The sequence below is a fragment of the Tamandua tetradactyla genome, chromosome 14 (assembly GCF_023851605.1).
Source record: "Tamandua tetradactyla isolate mTamTet1 chromosome 14, mTamTet1.pri, whole genome shotgun sequence".
Lineage (NCBI taxonomy): Eukaryota > Metazoa > Chordata > Mammalia > Pilosa > Myrmecophagidae > Tamandua > Tamandua tetradactyla.
This window is the reverse complement of record NC_135340.1, coordinates 65,028,513-65,046,825: the sequence shown is the minus strand read 5'-3', so window position 1 is coordinate 65,046,825 and position 18,313 is coordinate 65,028,513. Positions and strand designations below refer to the sequence as shown.

Genomic DNA, 18,313 nt, shown 5'->3' with positions numbered 1-18,313 from the left:
GTCGGGCTGGGTCAGGTGTGTGTTTGCACGCAGGGTGGAGACACGCATGGGGTTGAGAGGCAGGGCGGGAGCACTTGGAGCGTGGTAGGGGGGCAGGTGATGGGGTTCAGGTGTGTGGAATGTAGGGGAGTTGCTGGTTGCAGGGCAGGGGCGGTGCGCAGGGGGGTAGCATGTTCAAGGATCACGGCTTGGCTTACTTCCTAGTCCCCATCTCCCTATCCGTGCACTCCTAAGGGCTCATGGCCTTGGTTTGGAAATGGGCATGCTAGGTGTTTGCATTAGCTGGATGGTCTCTGGTTCTCTGCATCTTAATTCTTCAGCATTTGCAACCATGGCTTCCCTATGTGGTGTAGATCTTTCCAGGTCACCTACACCCTGGAGTCACCATCCCAGTCACCTTCCCATCACTTCTCTAGTTTTTCTTGGAGCAGGGGTGAACTTGACTTATCCTCTTCTGCCATCTTCCCAGAACTCTGATTCAGTTTGCTTTAATCATTATAGAACTATTTGGAATTTCTATTTCTTCATTTTTTTTAAATAAACTTTTTATTGAAGTAACTCATACACAAAATGTACAAACCATGAGTGTTCCACACCATAAATTTTCAAAAAGGGAACACGTCCATGTAGTCAGAATTCATTTCAAGCAGAATTCTACCAGCACCCCACTATCTTGTGTGCACCCTTTTAGTGTGGGAAACCACTGACTTCTAACGGAATAGATTTGCCTGTTTTTGTAATTTGTAGAAATGTAATGTAGACTTCTGTCTCACTTCTACTCAAAATTATGCAGTCTTCATCCTTGTTGCTGCATATGCTGTAGTACACTGATTCTCATTCAGTATAGTATTCTATTATGTGAAAATACCACAATTTACTTATTCTACTTTTGATGGGCATTTGGGAAGTTACCAGCCTTTGGGTATTAGGAATAGCGTCATTACTAATGTTCTAGTACATATGTACAGAATTCTTTTGAGACTATACCTGTGAATCGTCCTGCTGATTCATGGATATACATATGTTTGGCTTTAGTAAATATGGCCCAATAGTTTTCCAAGATTATTATTACCAATTTACACTGTCTTCATTAGTGAATGAAAGTTTCACTCTGAATCTTTGCTCCAACCCTGAGTATATATTTGTTTCTTTTTTGTTTGTTTTGTTTTGTTAAGCCATTCTGGTTGGTTACATAGTACTATGATACCATGTTTTAAATTAGCATTTCTTTGAAAACAAAGTAAGTTGAGCACTTTTCCATATTTTTGTTGACATTTGGATATCTTCTTTTGTTAAATGCCTATCAAAGTCTTTCGCTCATTTTCCTATTATGCTGCCTGCCTTTCTCTTATTGACTTGTAGTTATAAATCCTAGATATTTGTGTTTCTGAAAGAATATTTTAATTGTCTTACTCTCAGTTTGTAGCTTGTTTTTCACTGTCTTTATGGTGCCTTTTAATGAATCAAAGCTCCTAATTTTAATGTAGTCTACTTTAGCAAAATTTTTCATTTATGATTTACTTTTTTTGCATGCGTTTTATCTAAGCAATTTTCCTGTACCCAAAGATGAAGACATTCACCTATGTTTTATTCTTTAAGCTTTATTGTTTTACCTTTACATGGCTTTTTAAATCATATTTTTTCTAGAAAATGGTCCATTTTTTTATCTTTCAAATTCACCAGCATAAAGTTGCTCACATTTTTCTTAATATTTAAAGAATCTATTGTATTCTTTGTTTTTTCTTTGTTCATTCTTTTATTTTTATTTATTTATTTATTTGGTATGCTGTATGACAGGATCACATTTCATTATTTTTCCATGTGAGTATCCCGTTATTGCAGCACCATTTGTTGAATTGTTTTGCTTGTTTGCTTGTTTTTTGGTGGAAGTGCATGGGCTGGGAATCGAACCCGGGTCTCCCACATGGCAGGCAAGAATTCTACCACTGAACTAGTACCCCTTGTTCATTCTTTTTAAAAACTAATTTATTTTCACCAAATAGGAAATCAAAACCTCCCCTTAACTCTTGTCCCTTCCCCCCTTATTAACCCCTGCTGTTGCTGTGGTATTGCTGCTGTTTTCCTGTTAAACATAGCCCATAGCATGCAATAGCAGTTTTCCTCCTGTACTGTGAACTTAAAGCACTTTTGGACACGAATCATACCTTTGAAGTACTTCTTGCAAAAACTTATTTATATTTCTAGTGTTAATCAGTGGGACACAGGTCTATACAATCCATTTCAATCATGTTTACTTTCAATATGGCAATATTACTTAGAGACCCCACCAATGAACCACCCTCACTTCTATCTATTCCCTTACGTTTGAGTTCAACCTCATTAGCTAACCATTCACCCATCTCTAACATCCGTTGTCATGGTTAGGGACGTATGTCAACTTGGCCAAGTTGTGGTAGCTGGGCAAGTACTGGCCTGTCTGTTGCAATGAGGACATTTCATAGGATTAGGTCATGATCACGTCAGCTGCATCCACAGCTGATTCCATTTGTAATCAGCCAAAGGGGTGTGTCTTCTACAATTAGTGATGCTAAATCTAATCACGGGAAGCCTTTTAAGGAGGACTCAGAGGAAACAGGCCCCATTCCTGCTTCGCTGGTGAGCCTCTCCTGCGGAGTTCATCCAGACCTTCCATTGGAGTCGTCGGCTTTGCAGCCTGCCCTGTGGATTTGGACTCTGCATTCCTGCAGTCACGTGAGACACTTTTATAAATTTTATATTTGCAAGTGTTCCCTGTTGATTCTGTTTGTCTAGAGAACCCTAATACATCCGTGTATCTGTATGTCCTCTATGTTCTATAGATAAGCCTCTGATTTTACCTTTACCATGGACATAAAAGTGGAATCATACAGTATCTATCCTTTTGTGTCTGACTTATTTCACTCAGCATTATGTCCTCAGGGGTTATCCATCTTGTCATGTGCTTCAGGACATTATTTCTTCTTACTGCTGCATAATATGCCATTGTATGTATATACCACATTTTAATCCACTTGTCTGTTGATGGGCACTTGGATTGTTTCCATCTTTTGGCAATTGTGAATAGAGCGGCTATGAACATCAGTGTGCAAAATGTCTGTCTGTGTCACTGCTTTTAGCTCTTCTGGGTATATATTCAGTGATGGTATTGCTGGGTTACAGGGCAACTTAATATTTAGTTTGCTAAGGAACTGCCAAACAGTCTTCTATAGCAGCTGTACCATTCACCAGCAGTGCATAAGTGTCCCAATTTCTCCACATCCTTTCCAGGATTTGTAGATTCCTGTTTGTTTAATAGCAGCCATTCTTATAGGTGTGAGGTGGTATCTCATTGTAGTCTTGATCAGCATTTCTCTTACAGCTAATGAAAATGAGCATCTCTTCATGTGCTTTTTAGCCATCTGTATTTGCTCTTCAGTAAAATGCCTATTCATTTCTTTAGAGCATTTTATAATTGGATTGTTTGTTCTTTTGTTGCTGAGTTGTATGATTTCTTTATGTATACAGGGTATCAAACCTTTATCCGATGAGTGATTTCCAAATATTTTGGAGGAAGGTTTTTATAACTGATTCCTTGTTGAGATCTTCTGTTTCTTATTCTTCTTTTTTAAAATTAATTTTTAAATTAAAAAAATCTTACAAGAAAGAAACACAAATATTCTTAACATATGATCATTCTGTTCTACATATATAATCAGTAATTCACAATATCATCACTTAGTTGCATATTCATCATCATGATCATTTCTTAGAACACTTGCATCAATTCAGAAAAAGAAATAAAAAGACAACAGAAAAATAAAATGAAAACAGAAAAAAAATTATACAAACCATACCCCTTACCCCTTCCTTTCATTGATCACTAGCATTTCAAACTAAATTTAACATTTGTTCCCCCTATTATTTATTTTTATTCCATATGTTCTACTCGTCTGTTGACAAGGTAGCTAAAAGGAGCATCAGACACAAGGTTTTCACAATCACACAGTCACACTGTGAAAGCTATATCATTATACAGTCATCATCAAGAAACATGGCTACTGGAACACAGCTCTACATTTTCAGGCAGTTCCCTCCAACCTCTCCATTACATCTTGGATAACAAGGTGATATCTACTTAATGCATAAGAATAACCTCCAGGATAACCTCTCAACTCTGTTTGGAATCTCTCAGCCATTGACACTTTGTCTCATTTCACTCTTGCCCCTTTTGGTCGAGGTTTTCTAAATCCCTTGATGCTGGGTCTCAGCTCATTCTAGGGTTTTTCTCAATCCCTTGATGCTCAGTCTCAGCTCATTCTAGGATTTCTGTCCTACGTTCCCAGGAAGGTTCACACCCCTGGAAGTCAGGTCCCATGTAGACAGGGGGAGGGTGGTGAGTTTGCCTGTTGTGTTGGCTGGAGAGAGAGGCCACATCTGAGCAACAAAAGAGGCTCTCTTGGGGGTGTTGACTCTTAGGCCTAATTTTAAGTAAGCTTGACTTATCCTTGTGGGGTTAAGTTTCATATGAACAAACTCCAAGACTGGGGGCTCAGCCTATAGCTTTGGTTGTCCACACTGCTTGTGAGAATATCAAGAATTCAACTTGGGGGGGAGGGGTTGAATTTTCCCCCGTTCTCACCATTCCCTGAAGGGGGCTTTGCAGATAATTTTCCACTCACTGATCAAATCACTCTGGGATTCATCAGGGCATCCCTCTGGACAAACCAGGAAAATCTCATGTCCTACCTGAGATTCCATGTACTTATGGTGTTCAACCAACTATCTACATAAGTTATATTAGGAAATGCACTAGTCAAAATATAAATTTTGTAACAAACATTTTTTGCTTTAGTCTCACACATAAGATGACACTTTAAAATATTAATTACCATCTATTTTCAGCACCCTGCAGTAATGACATTCCTTTGTTCTTCCTCATGAAAAACATTTTTTAAATTTCTACATGTAGTCACTATCATTATGCACTCTAGGCATTCCTAGATTATACCATCTCAATCTTTATCATCTATCTTTCTTTCTGATTTCATTTATGTCCCCAGTCCTCCTCCCTCTATCATTCTCACATTCAGCTTCATTTAGTGTTTTAACATAATTGTATTACAGTTAGGTAATATTGTGCTGTCCATTTCTGAGTTTTTATATTCAGTCCTGTTGCACAATCTGTATCCCTTCAGCTCCAATTACCCAACATCTTACCCTATTTCTATTTCCTGATGGTCTCTGTTACCAACAAAATATTCCAAGTTCATTCACTAATGTCAGTTCATATCAATGAGACCATACAGTTTTTTGTCCTTTTGTTTCTGGCTAATCACACTCAGCATAATGTCCTTAAGGTCCATCCATGTTGTTACATACTTGATAACTTTATTCTGTCTTAGAGCTGCATAATATTCCATCTTATGTGTATGCCACAGTTTGTTTAGCCACCCGTCTGTTGATGGACTTTTTGGCTGTTTCCATCTCTTGGTAACTGTAAATAATGCTGCTATAAACATTGGTGTGCAAATGTCCGTTTGTGTCCTTGCCCTGATGTCCTTTGAGTAGAGAGAGCATATAGATGGGTCCTGTTTTTTTAATCCATTCTGCCAGTCCATGTCTTTTGATTAGGGAGTGTTTATTTAGTGTTATTTAATATTTAGTGTTATTACTGCATGGGTAGTACTTTCTTCTACCATTTTGCCTTTTGGATTTTATATGTCATGTCTAATTTTCCTTCTTTTTACCTTTACTCATAGTCTTGCTTTCTACACTCTTCTCCACACCTCTCTCTTCTGTCTTTTCATATCTGTCTCTAGTGCTCCCTTTAGTATTTCTTGCAGAGCTGGTCTCTTGGTCACAAATTCTCTCAGTGATTTTTTGTCTGAAAATGTTTTCATTTCTCCCTCATTTTTGAAGGATGATTTTGCTGGGTATAGAATTCTTGGTTGGCAGTTTTTCTCTTTTAATAATTTAAATATATTATCCTGCTGTCTTCTCACCTCCATGGTTTCTGCTGAGAAATCTATGCATAGTCTTACTGGGCTTCCCTTGCATGTGATGGATTGCTTTTCTCTTGCTGCTTTCAAGATTCTCTTTCTCTTTGACCTCTGACATTCTGATTAGGGTAAATGTCTTGGAGTACGTTATTTGGATCTATTCTCTTTGGGGTATGCTGCACTTCTTGGATCTGTAATTTTAAGTCTTTCATAAGAGTTGGGAAATTTTCAGTGATAATTTCCTCCATTAGTTTTTCTCCTCCTTTTCCCTTCTCTTCTCCTTCTGGGACAACCACAACATGTATATTTGTGTGGTTCATACTGTCATTCAGTTCCCTGAGTCTGTGCTCATATTTTTCCATTTTTTTCCCTATATTTTCTTGTTGGATTTCAGATGTTCCGTCCTCCAGTTCATTAATTCTATGTTCTGCCTCTGTACCATTGTAGGTTTCCATTGTTTTTTTCATCTCATCTACTGTGCCTTCCATTCTCATAAGTTCTGTGATTTGATTTTTCAGACTTCAGATTTCTTGTTTTTGTTCATTCCATGCCTTCTTTAAATCCTCCCTCAATTCATTGATTTGGTTTTTGATGAAGTTTTCCATGTCTGTTCTTATATTCTGAATTAATTGTTTCAGCTCCTGTATATCATTTGAATTGTTGATTTGTTCCTTTCACTGGGCCATATCTTCAATTTTCTTAGTGTGATTTGTTATTTTTTGCTGGCGTCTAGGCATTTAATTACCTAGTTTATTCTGGAGATTGCTTTCACTTCTTTTACCTAGGGTTTTCTTGCTGGATGAATTTTTTGTCTATCTGTTCTTTGACATTCAGTTCAGCTTTCTCTGGGCCTCTAGCTTAGGTTTTGTTTAACAGGTTTTGTTTAACAGTTTTGTTTTTCAGTTCTTGTTTTCTTGCCCTGCTTCTATGGTGCCTTTCCGCCCCCCCACCCCCACCCCCACCCCTTAGGAGGGTCTACTTAGGTATTATAAACCCCAGCCTGATTTTCCCAGGCCAAACTGGCCTCCTATCAGGAGGAAAGAGTCACCTGCATCGATTTTCCCTGAGGGTGAGACCCAGCAGGTTGAAAGACTTTCCTATGAAGTCTCTGGGCTCTGTTTTTCTTATCCTGCCCAGTATGTGGTGCCTGTCTGCCTGCAGGTCCCACCAGCATAAAATGATGTGGCACCTTTAACTTTGTCAGACTCTCCCTGCTGGGGAAGTGGTGGAGACAGAGAAGAAGTTGTAGGTTGGTTTTAATGGCTTCAAATTACCAAGCCCTGGCGTCTGAATTCCTTGAGGGAGGGATTCCACCTGAGTTGGGCTTCACCCTTCCCCTGGGGAAGGCACAGGCTCCGGAGAAGCCCTCAAACGAGCTTGTTTTTGCCTATGCCTGGAGCAGTTGCAGCCTGAGAAGCCCTGCAGCTGTATCCAAAGGCAGTCAAGCCTTTGTAGAAACACAGCCACAAAAACCTGTTTCCTTTTTCCATCAGCTCTGCCCCCTTGGCGCCGGGGCAAAAATCAGCGACCTCTGCTTTGACCAGGTTCACCTGAGCTGGGGGCCTATTTTAAGTTGTCAGAATTTGTTAATTAATTCCACAACAGCCCACAGTTTGGTTGGGCTCAGCCCCTGCTGCTGGTAAAGTCTCTTTCCTTTCCCCTCTGGGAAGCAGCCTATGGGGGAGGGGCGCCGGCCACATCAGCTTGGGGAACTCATGGTTCTGGGGGGGCTTGCAGTCGGTCCAGCTGGTCCAGACTGTGTATGCTGTGTGTCTGATCACTGATGTGGCCCCAGGAGCTGTTTTGTACTGTTTTTGGTTATTTAGTAGTTGTTCTGGAGGACAAACTAAAACGCGCACATTGCTAAGCCTCCATCTTGGCCTGGAAGTCTCTTCTGTTTCTTCTTAAATCATGTAGATAGTGTGTTCCTAAGTATTTTTCCATTTCATCTATTTATCTAAATTATTGGCATACAGTTATTCATAGCTCTCACTTACAATCCTTTTTATTTCTGCGAGGTTAGAATTAGTATTTTCTTTTTCATTTCTAATTATTTGTATCCTCTTTTTGTCCAGCTAGCCTAAGGTTTATCAGTTTTGTTGATCTTTCAAAGAACCAGAATTTTGTTTTGTTGATTCTATTGGTTTTTTTTGTTCTTGTTTTCTGTTTCATTTATCTCCACTCTAATCTTTAATTCCCTCCTTCTGCTTGTTTTGGGTTAGTTTGCGCTTTTTCTAGTTCTTCCAGTTTTGAATTTAAGTGTCTGATTTGAGAGCTGTTTTTATTTTTTGCATGAGTGGTCTCTGGGAATTGAACCCAGGTCTCCAGCATGGCAGGTAAGAATTCTGCCACTGAGCCATCATTGCACTGCCCTCTCTTCTTTTGTTATATAAGCATTTAGAGCTATAAATTTCTTTCTTAGTACTGCCTTTACTGCATCTCATGAGTTTTGATAGTTGTAGTTTCATTTTCATTTTTGTCAAGTTATTCCCTAATTACACATCTGAGCACCTCCTTAATCCATTGGTTGTATAAGAGTATGTTGTTTAATTTCCACATAGTGAATTTTCCTTTTCTCCCTCTTAATGATTTCTAGCTTCAATCTGTTGTAGTTGGAGAACATACATTGTACAATTTTAATATTTCTAAATTTATTGAGGCTTGTTTTGTGGCCCAACATTTGGTTCTATCCTGGAGAATGATCTGTGTGCATTTGAGAAGAATGTGTATCCCATTTTCATTGAGTGCAGTGTTCTATATATATCTGTGAGGTCTAGTAATTTTAGTGTTACATTCAAGTCCTGTACTTCCTTATTGATCTCCTAACTAGACGTTCTATCCTTACTGAGAGTGATGTGTTAAAATCTCCTACTATTAACATATAACCGTCACTTTCTCCCTTTAAATCTGTCAGTATTTGCTTCATATATTTTAGTATAATACAAAAAAAATTTTTCTGCGAGGGCTTCTGCATGGAAGGCAAGCATTCTACCTTGGAACCACCAATGGACCTTTTGCTTCATACATTTTAGGGCTATGCTGTTAGGTGTACATATGTATTTATAATTGTTATAAATATATAATTGTTATATAACCTTCCTGTTGAACTGTTCACTTTTTCAGTGTGTAATGACCATCTTTGTCCCTCATGACTGTTTTTGATTTAAGGTCTATTTTATCTGATATTACTATGAGTACCCCAGAACTCTTGGTTACTACTTGCATGGTATATTTTTTCCTGTCCTTTCTCTGTCAGCTTACTTGTATCTTTGATTTCAAGGTAAGTCTCTTAAAGACAGCATATAGTTGGGTCATGTTTCTATCCATTCTTCCAATCTCAGCCTTTTGACTGGAGAGTTTAATCTACTTACATTTAAGGTCACTGCTCATGAAACAGGTCTTTCTTCTGTCATTTTGCAAGTTAGCCATTGTAAGTCTAATATCTTTTCTGTCCCTCCCTACTTTATATTTATTTGCTTTCTTGTGCTCCATTATATTGAGTGCCTTCTCATTTCTATCTTGGGTATATTTTTCATGTTTTCTTTGTGGTTACTATCGGGTTAAAATGTTTACACCCTAAATATGTAACAATTATATTTGGTTTGATACAAACTTAACTTGAATAGCATGCACATATACTTTTCTATAGTCTCCTCCCATCATTTCTTTTTATTAGTTATCACTTATATCTTTGTACATTTTATGTCCATAAACCTAGATTTATCATTACTTTTTATGCATTTGCATTTGGCACCTGTAGGAAGTAAGAAGTGGAGTTACATACCACACAATACCATAATAATGGCATTTATAATTACCTAATAGTTACCTTTATCACAGATCTTTACTTCTTTATCCTGCTTTGAACCACTGTCTAGTGTCCTTTCATTTCAGTCTGAAAATTCCCTTTACAATTGCTTGTAGGGCAAGACCTATAGGTGATGCAATCCCTTAGTTTTTGTTTATCTGAGAATAACTTTCTCAGATATGATGTTTGGGGTTTCTTTCTCAGCTGGAAAGAAACATGACAACTTCTCCTAGCTTTCTCTCAAGGCTTGTTCAATGGCTTCCCTGGGGCTCTGTCTGTTCTGTTGGCTTTGTGAGTTCTGGTAGCTCTAAAGCTTTTTCCAAAATGGTTCCCTCTTAAAGGGCTCCAATAAGCAACCCCACCTTGAATGGGTAGAGACACATCTCCATGAAAACCATCTAATCAAGTTACCACCTGCAACCGGGTGGGTTACATCTCCATGGAAATAATCAAACTCATTTATAAGCTCCAGTACCTTTGTCATAGATTTTTCAGGATCTTGTAAATATGGGATCATATCATCTACAAATAGTGAAAGTTTTACTCCTTTCTTTCCAATGTGAATGCCTTTCTTTCTTTTGCCTAATTGCTCTGGCTAGCAGTTCTAGCATAATGTTGAATAAATGTTGTGACAGTGGGCATCCTGGTCTTGTTCCTAATCTTAGAGGGAATAATGCAGCTGTGAACATTGGTGTGTAAGTGTCTGTTTGTGGGTATATACCAAGTAGTGGTCTTCTGGGTCATAGGGCAACTTGGTGTTTACTTTTCTAAGGAACTGCCAGACTGTCCTCCATAGCAACTGTATCATTATACATTCCCACCAGCAGTGCATAACTATCCCAATTTCTCCACATTCTCTCCAACACTTGTAGTTTCCTGTTGGTATAATATAAGCAGCTGTTCTTAAGTTGTGAGGTGGCATCTCACTGTAGTATTGGTCTGCATTTCCTTTATAGGTCTTTGATCCTTTTTGAGTTAATTCTTGTATAGGGTGTAAGGTAAGGGTCCTCTTTCATTCTTTTGGGTATTGATCTCCAGATCTCCTGTGCCCTTTTAATGAAAAAATTATCTTGTCCCAGTTCAGTGGATTTGGGGGCCTTGTCAAAGATCAGTTGACCATAGATTTTGTTATCTATTTCCACACTCCCGATTTGATTCCATTGGTCAATTCTGTCTTTGTACCAGTACTATGCTGTTTTGACCACTGTGGATTTATAATAAGCTTTGAAATCAGGAAGCGTTAATACTCCCACTTTATTATTCTTTTGTAGGATGCTTTTAGCTATTCAAGGTCTCTTTCCCTTCCACATGAATTTGATAACTAGCTTTTCCAAGTCTTCAAAGTAGGTTGTTGGAATTTTGATTGTTATTGTGTTGAATCTGTAGATCAATTTGGGTAGCACTCACATCTTAACTACATTTAACCTTGTTGTCCATGAGTAGGGATTGTCTTCCCACCTATTTAGTTCTTCATTGATTTCTTTCAACAATGTTATATAGTTTTCTGTGTACAGGTCTTTTATATCCCAAGTTAAGTTTATTCCTAGATACTTGATTCTTTTAGTTGCTATTTTTTCCTCAGTTGACTCATTAAGCATTGACACATAGGTCATTGCTTGTGTATAAAACATTACTTGATTTTTATACATTAATCTATCCCCACCACATTGCTGAATTTTATTACCCTTAAGTAGTTTTGTTGTAGATTTCCCAGGATTTTCCAAGTAGAGTATCATGTCATCTGCAAATAATGAAAGTGTTACTTCTTCCTTTCCAATTTGGAAGAGTTTTCTTTCTTTTTCCTGCCTGATTACTTTAGCTAGAACTTTTAGTAGAATGTTGAATAATAGTGCTGACAGATGGCATCCTTGTCTCATTCCCAGCTTAGAGGGAAAGCTTTCAGTCTCTCACCACTGAGTATGATGCTGGTTGTGGGTTTTTCATGTATGCCCTTTTTGATACAGAGGAAGTTTCCTTCAATTCCTACTTTTTGAAATATTTTTATTAGGAAAGGATGCTGAATTTTTTCAAATGCTTTTTCACCATCAATCATAATAATCATGTGATCTTTCCCTTTTGATTTGTTAATATACTTCATTATGTTAATTGATTCTCTTGTGTTGAACCACCCTTGCATTCCTGGTATAAATCCCACTTTATACTAGTGTATAATTCATAGTGTATAATTCTTTTAATATCGTTGGATTTGATTTTCTAGTATGTTGTTGAGAATTTTTGCATCTATATTCATTAGGGAGATTGGCCTTTAGTTTTCCTTTCTTATAGTGTCTTTATCCAGTTTTGATATTAGAGTGAAGTTAGCTTCATAAATGAGTTAGGTAGTGTTCCTGTTTCCTCAGTTTTTTTTTGGAAAAATTTGAGCAGGATTTGTGTTAGTTCTTTTTGGAATGTTTGATAAAATTCCCCTATGAAGCCATCTTTAAAGACCTGTTTTATGCCACAGCATATGTTCTATCCTGGGAAACATTCCATGAGCACTACAGAAGAATGTATAGCCTGGTGTTTTGTGGTTTAACAATCTATATATGTCTGTTAGGTCTAATTCATTTATCAAATTGTTTAAGTTCTCTACTTCCTTGTTGATCCTCTGCTTGGCTATTCTATCTATAGAGGAGGCTGCTTTAATGAAGTCTCCTACTATTGTTGTTGAAACATCTGTCACTTCCTTCAGTTTTGCCTATGTTCATCCCATACCTTGATTCAGAACATAAACATTTATGATTGTTATTTCTTCTTGGTGAATTGTCCCTTTTATTAATATGTAGTATCCTTCCTTGTCTCTTATAATGTCTTTACATTTAAAGTCTATTTTGTCTGGTATTAGTATAGTTTGTCCTGCTTTCTTTTGGTTACAGCTTGCATGTCACAGTTATCTCCATCCTTTCACTTTCAATCTGTTTGTATCCTTGGGTATAAGATGAGTCTCTTGTAAGCAGCATATAGATGGATCATACTTTTAATCCATTCTGCCAATCTGCATCTTTTAATTGGTGAGTTTAGTCCATTAACGTTCAAAGTTATTACTGTAAAGGCATTTCTTTAATCTACCATCTTATCCTTTAGATTTTATTTGCCAGACCTATATATTCTTTTCCTTCCTTTCTCTTTTTATCCTTTAAATTACCCTTACTGGTACTCCTCAATTTTGTGCCCTCCTCCAGACCCCCCTCTCCTGACTTTTTTTTTTTTCAACCAACAAAACTCCCTTTGGTATTTCTTGTAGGGTTGGTCTCTTGTTAACAAATTATCACAGCATTTGTTTGTCTATGAAAGTTTTAATGTCTTCCTCGGTTTTGAAGGATAATTTGGGTACAGAATTCTTGGTTGGAAGTCTTTTTCCTTAAGGATCTTAAAAATATCATGCCACTGCCTCTCACCTTCACGTGCCTGTTGAATACTACCAGCTCAGTCTTATGTTGTTTCCCTTGTTGTATGGAGATCGCTTTTTCTCTTGCCACTTACGGGATTTTCTCCTTCTCTTCTACATTTGACAGATGATGAGTATGAGTCTTGGAGTAGGCATATCTGGATTTATTCTATTTGGGGTTCATTGTGCTTCTTTGATTTTTATTATTTTTATTTTTTTAATATGGGCAGGCACTGGGAATTGAAACCTGGGTCCTCTGGCAATATGTATGTTTTTTATGTGGATTGGGAAGTTTCCCCCTTTATCTCCTCATCTTCCTAGCCCTTTACTCTTCTTTTCTCCTTCTGGGACACTAATGATTCTTATATTTGTACACTTCGTTTTATTCATCACTTCCTGAGATCCAATTCAAAAACTTCCATCTTTTTTTTTTTTTTTTTTGCTATTTGTTCTTTTGTGCATTCACAATCAATTGTCCTGTCCTCTCGTTTGCTTATTCTTTCTTCTGTCTCTTCAAATTTGCTGTTGTGTGTTTCTAGTATATTTTTGCTTCAGTGTACAGCATCTTCAATCTCTGTGATGTCTATTTTTTTCTATTTCTTTCAAATTTTTCTTTATGCTTTTGTAGTGTCTTCTTGATTTCCTTTATGTCATCAGCCAACCCGTTCAATTTATTTAGTAGAGTTGTCTGAACATCTTTGATTAGTTGTTCCAAAGCCTGCATCTCCCCCACATTTTAATTTGGTCATTAGGCTGGGTTATAACTGTCTGCATCAGCATATGCTTTGTGATTTTCTCTTGCCTTCAAGGCATGAAATTATCTTGATGGGGTTAGTTTGGAAGTTGATTTCCTTCAGTAGTCTAAAGTTTGGTGCGTGCATGATGGGCATATGGCAAGATGTGGAGCAGGGGACCTGTGGAGGCAGGTTTTAGCTTGAGCAGGCCTTGGGCTTGGGCAGGGCATGGCATGGGGGACACGGAGGCAGGGTGAGGCAGGAGGTGGGTCAGGGTGGCTGTGTGGCTGTGTGCTGACAGGTGTGTGGACAGGGTGTGGTTGTGCACATGGAGATCGAGGTTTTGGGTATCAGGGCGTGGAGGTTGGGGCATAAACAGGAAGATGGGTGTGTGCCTGTACAGGGGATGAGGGTATTGGAGTGGGGTGAGTGGGCATGGATATGGGGTGGGGTGGGGGACAAGCCTGGCACAGGTGTACAGGTGCTGGTGTACACATGAGCACCTGTGTGGGGGGAGGAGGGAGGAACCCAGGAAGTGGATGCACAAGGATGGGGCACAGGTGCGCAATGCATGGAGGGGTTTCAGCATACATATTCAGATCATCGGAGAGGTGGGGGAGGCCTGGAATGTGTGTGCAGTTGTGGAAGGGTTGGGGGTGCAGATATGCACCTGGGTGGAAGGGTGGGGTTAGGTGGAGCGCAGGTGTGTGCATTTGGGGTGGAGGTGTGTGTGGTATGGATACATGGTAAAATGCCTGCAGGGTTGGGGAGGAGTGGGGCAAGCATGTGCACATGTACTGGGGGCAGAGCCGGGGCAAGGATACTTAGGTCCTGGGGTGGGGGTTGGTGGCTTGGGATGCCGGGAGTGGGGTTTGGGTGCATGGGGCACAAGGAGCAGCAGGTTGCAGGGGTGGGCTATGCTTGGGTGTGTTGGATGTGGGGTCATGTGTCATGGGGGTTGGGTGGCACACGTGGGTATGGTGGGTTCAAGGAACATGGCTTGGCTTACTTCCTAGCCCCCATTTCCCTGTCTGTGCACTCCTAAGGGGCTTCGGGCCTCCATTTGGAGAGGGACGCATTAGGTTCTTTGCTCTGGTCGTCTGGTCTTCAGTTCTCTGTGTCTCATTTTCTTAGCTTTTCCAGTCAGGGTCTCCAAGAATACATCCTGAGTAGTCCCAGAGCCATGGAAGCTGCCTGCATAGGTCCCAAGGGATGTGGACATTGGTCCTTCCTCTGAAGGCAACACCTAGATCCCAGGAATTCCAATGTCTTAAAATCTTTTATCTCTTTAGCCATATTTTATCTCCTTGAATTGATTTAGGCAATTTGTTTGAACATCTTTGATTCATTGTTCCAAATTCTGTCTTCACTGACTTTTTAATTTGTTCTTTTGGGCCATAGCTTCCTGTTTCTTAGGATGGCTTGTACTACGATGGCCTAGGCATCTGATTATCTTGATGAGTTTACTCTGATTGTCAGTTTCTCTCTCTTGCCTAAGGTTTTATTGCTGATTGGTTTTGAGTAAGGCTCTGCTTTGACACTTTTAACTTATGCTAGATCTTTAGAACTGTGCATGTTTAATTGACCAGAACAGGGCTGGAGGTATAGAAATGGGGTGCAGATCAGTTCCAGTGGAGCCTGGGGAGAAGGTTTGGAAAGCTACCAGAAAGCCTTTTTGTCAGCTCCCTGACAGCCCATCAGATGATGCTCTTCAGGAAACTCTTCCCTGCAACCCTAAGGAGGGAGTGTGTTTTTTCAGCCTGCACAGACTCCACCATTGATGGGGACAGTGTTGAAACAATGCCCAGGATGGACCCTGTCTGGGGCAGCCGGAACTGCAATTCAAAGCCAAGACCCAGCATTCCAAACTTGCTGATCAGAAGCCATGCTTGGCACGGGCTGTGCCTTTTCCTGTTCCTACAGAGGAAGGCCTCCGTGTCCCTCTCCATCTGCAGTAGCCAGCGTGCCTCAAGAGTGGGGAATGGGTACTAGCCATTGTCATAGCACTGTCCACCTATGGCTTTTTTGCCATCACTTTTTAGTCTCCCCACCCCGCTCTTTCCTGGATGATGTATAGTGTGTTGTACAGTGCTCCACTGGTCTCCAGCACTCCAGAACCATTGTCTCAGTTTCTGTCAACTACCTGATTTTGGAGGAGTATATATTGTAGTTCCCTACTCCACCATCTTCCGTGGAAGATCTCCTTATTATCCCATTTTTAATAAATGGGGAATTAAAGCTAAGAGAGGTTAAATAATCTCCCTAAGGTCACTGTGTATTAACTGAGTTAAAAAAATTGACTATACATATCCATTTTCCTCCTTCTGTACCAGGGGTTGGCAAATTTATTCTGCAAAAGACCAAATAGTAAATGTTTTAGGCTTTGCAGACCGTATGGTCTTGGTGCAACTATTTAACTCTGTCACTGTAGTGAAGGTCACCAATGAAAAAATATAAATGAGTAAGTGTGCCTTCTCAGTTAAATTATTATGGACATTGAAATTTGAATTTATAGGTCAAAATTTATTTTGTGTTTTTTTTTAAACCTTATAAAAATATTAAAATGATTCTTAACTCACAGACCATACAAAAACAAGTGGTGGGCTGAATTTGGCCTGTGGGCCATGGTTTGTTAACCCATGCTCTGTGCCATTCTGCTTCCCTGGAAGTGAGGTTCTCCAATACCTTTGTTTCATATAATCCTTTACTGGTTTATGAAAGACGTATAAAGGGGAGAATTGGATAAGTTCTTTTATGGACACAGGGTAACTGAGGGGACTGTTGTTGCAGAACATTTAATCCAGAAAATAGTTTAGCCAAGGAGCTACAAGACTCTTAGACCAAATTGTGTTGTAGCAAAATGCAGTTGCCTGTCTTTTACCAATGTTAAATGTCTTTCTGTATCTTTGCCTGACCTCAGAATTAGACTATAAGTTCATTTAGATAAGATTATTAACTTTTTAAAAATTTCCTTTAATGCTTAGTATATCTGTGTTCAATAGGTACTCAGTAAGTATTAACTGATAAATATTAGTTAGCATGCTCCCAAATACTGTCTTAGTTCATTCAGATTCTGTAAAATAGACAGTGGGCATAATATAAGCAATTGCAATGAAATGAAAAACATAGTAGCCAGCCTATGAGTTAGATTAACAAAACTATACTTTCCTTTTAATTTAGTATAAGGCACAATTATAAAAGTATTTCTGGGCACAACTATAAATGTATGTCTTGGCCTACCTTTTTTGTTCCAGTAGTTAGAGCATTTGCATGTGAATACTAAGCTTTATGTTCCTTCTTCCCATAGAACCACTTTGGTGATCTGGATGGTGGCCACTACACTGCTTTCTGCAAGAACTCAGTTCCCCAGGCCTGGTATAGCTTTGATGATACTCGAGTCAGTGAGATTCCAGATACTTCAGTTCAAACTCCGACAGCATATCTCCTATTCTATAGCTACCAGCCCTTTTCTATACCTATACAAAAATGCAAGTGCTACGAAAATAATGTTTCCTGAAAATTTCAGAACAGGCAATCAGAAATTGGCAATTAAGTTTTGCTTTGTCATTAAACTCTTGCCTCACTAACATTTTTAAGTCTTTTTAATATATTATGCAGCCTTTTATAACAGGGTAGGTCTTACCAGAAAAACTGTTCCTGGCCCACTGACAAACTTCGAGTGAAAATAATGCAATACTAATGGAAGGGAGCTTTCAAAGTACTGCAAATTATGCACTGGGTTCAGGTTTCAAAATCCAATGTTTATATTAGGGTGGATTTATTTCATAAAATCTCATGATTATGTATTTATATATGTTTATATATATTATATTATATTTATATATATATATATAAATAATTGTTCATGGAGTTAAACTAAAACAATTTTTTCTCAAATGACTCTCTGAGCTCAGTAATATGATTTGAAAATATTTAATCCAGAAAATAGTTTAGCCAAGGAGCTACAAGACTCTTAGACCAATAACAGAATAGAGAAGTTGTCAACTGTACAATTCAAAACCCATCCTTTTTTTTTTCTTTGAGAGTCCATTAATGGTGATGTCTTTCAGAAGCACTATTAGAATCTTATTTTCATATGGAGTGTTTTTTATTGACTTCATCTATAGGAACAGAATTCCCTGAGGTATGTCATAAATTCTAAGCTCCTTTATCCAATTTAATACACCACTTTGTTACTAAGGATTCCACTACTCCTGAAAGAATGAGTCTGAGTGCTAAGTTGTTATATCTTACTTGATCTTCCAACTCTGAGACTCCTAAGTGCCACATTCAGTTCCAGTTCCAGTGTCAACTTGCAAGAAGAATGGAATTGAGTCCTGATGCAATAGGATAAAATAAACTAAATTTTAAGTCCAGTGCAGCAATGTAATATGTGTATGTGTAT

General features: G+C 38.7%; 2 protein-coding genes across 3 annotated transcripts in view; one reads left to right on the top strand and one right to left on the bottom strand.

Moving 5' to 3' along the window:
• The window catches only part of TRPM7 (transient receptor potential cation channel subfamily M member 7), a 258,369-nt gene extending 240,743 nt beyond the window's left edge, over positions 1 to 17,626 (top strand). The window contains exon 41 of one of the 2 annotated variants that reach the window (XR_013162391.1): positions 17,216 to 17,626. Coding sequence is in view for 1 of the 2 variants with exons in the window: in XM_077127865.1 (XP_076983980.1) it covers positions 17,216 to 17,229 (14 nt within the window). In the remaining variant the exon portion in view is untranslated. The remainder of the gene's footprint in view (positions 1 to 17,215) is intronic. The other variant, XM_077127865.1, reaches the window with a different exon arrangement.
• Positions 17,627 to 17,796: 170 nt separating this feature from the next.
• USP8 (ubiquitin specific peptidase 8) overlaps positions 17,797 to 18,313 on the bottom strand; it is a 110,334-nt gene continuing 109,817 nt past the window's right edge. The window contains exon 21 of the mRNA XM_077127868.1: positions 17,797 to 18,245. The gene's annotated coding sequence lies outside the window, so the exon portion shown is untranslated. The remainder of the gene's footprint in view (positions 18,246 to 18,313) is intronic.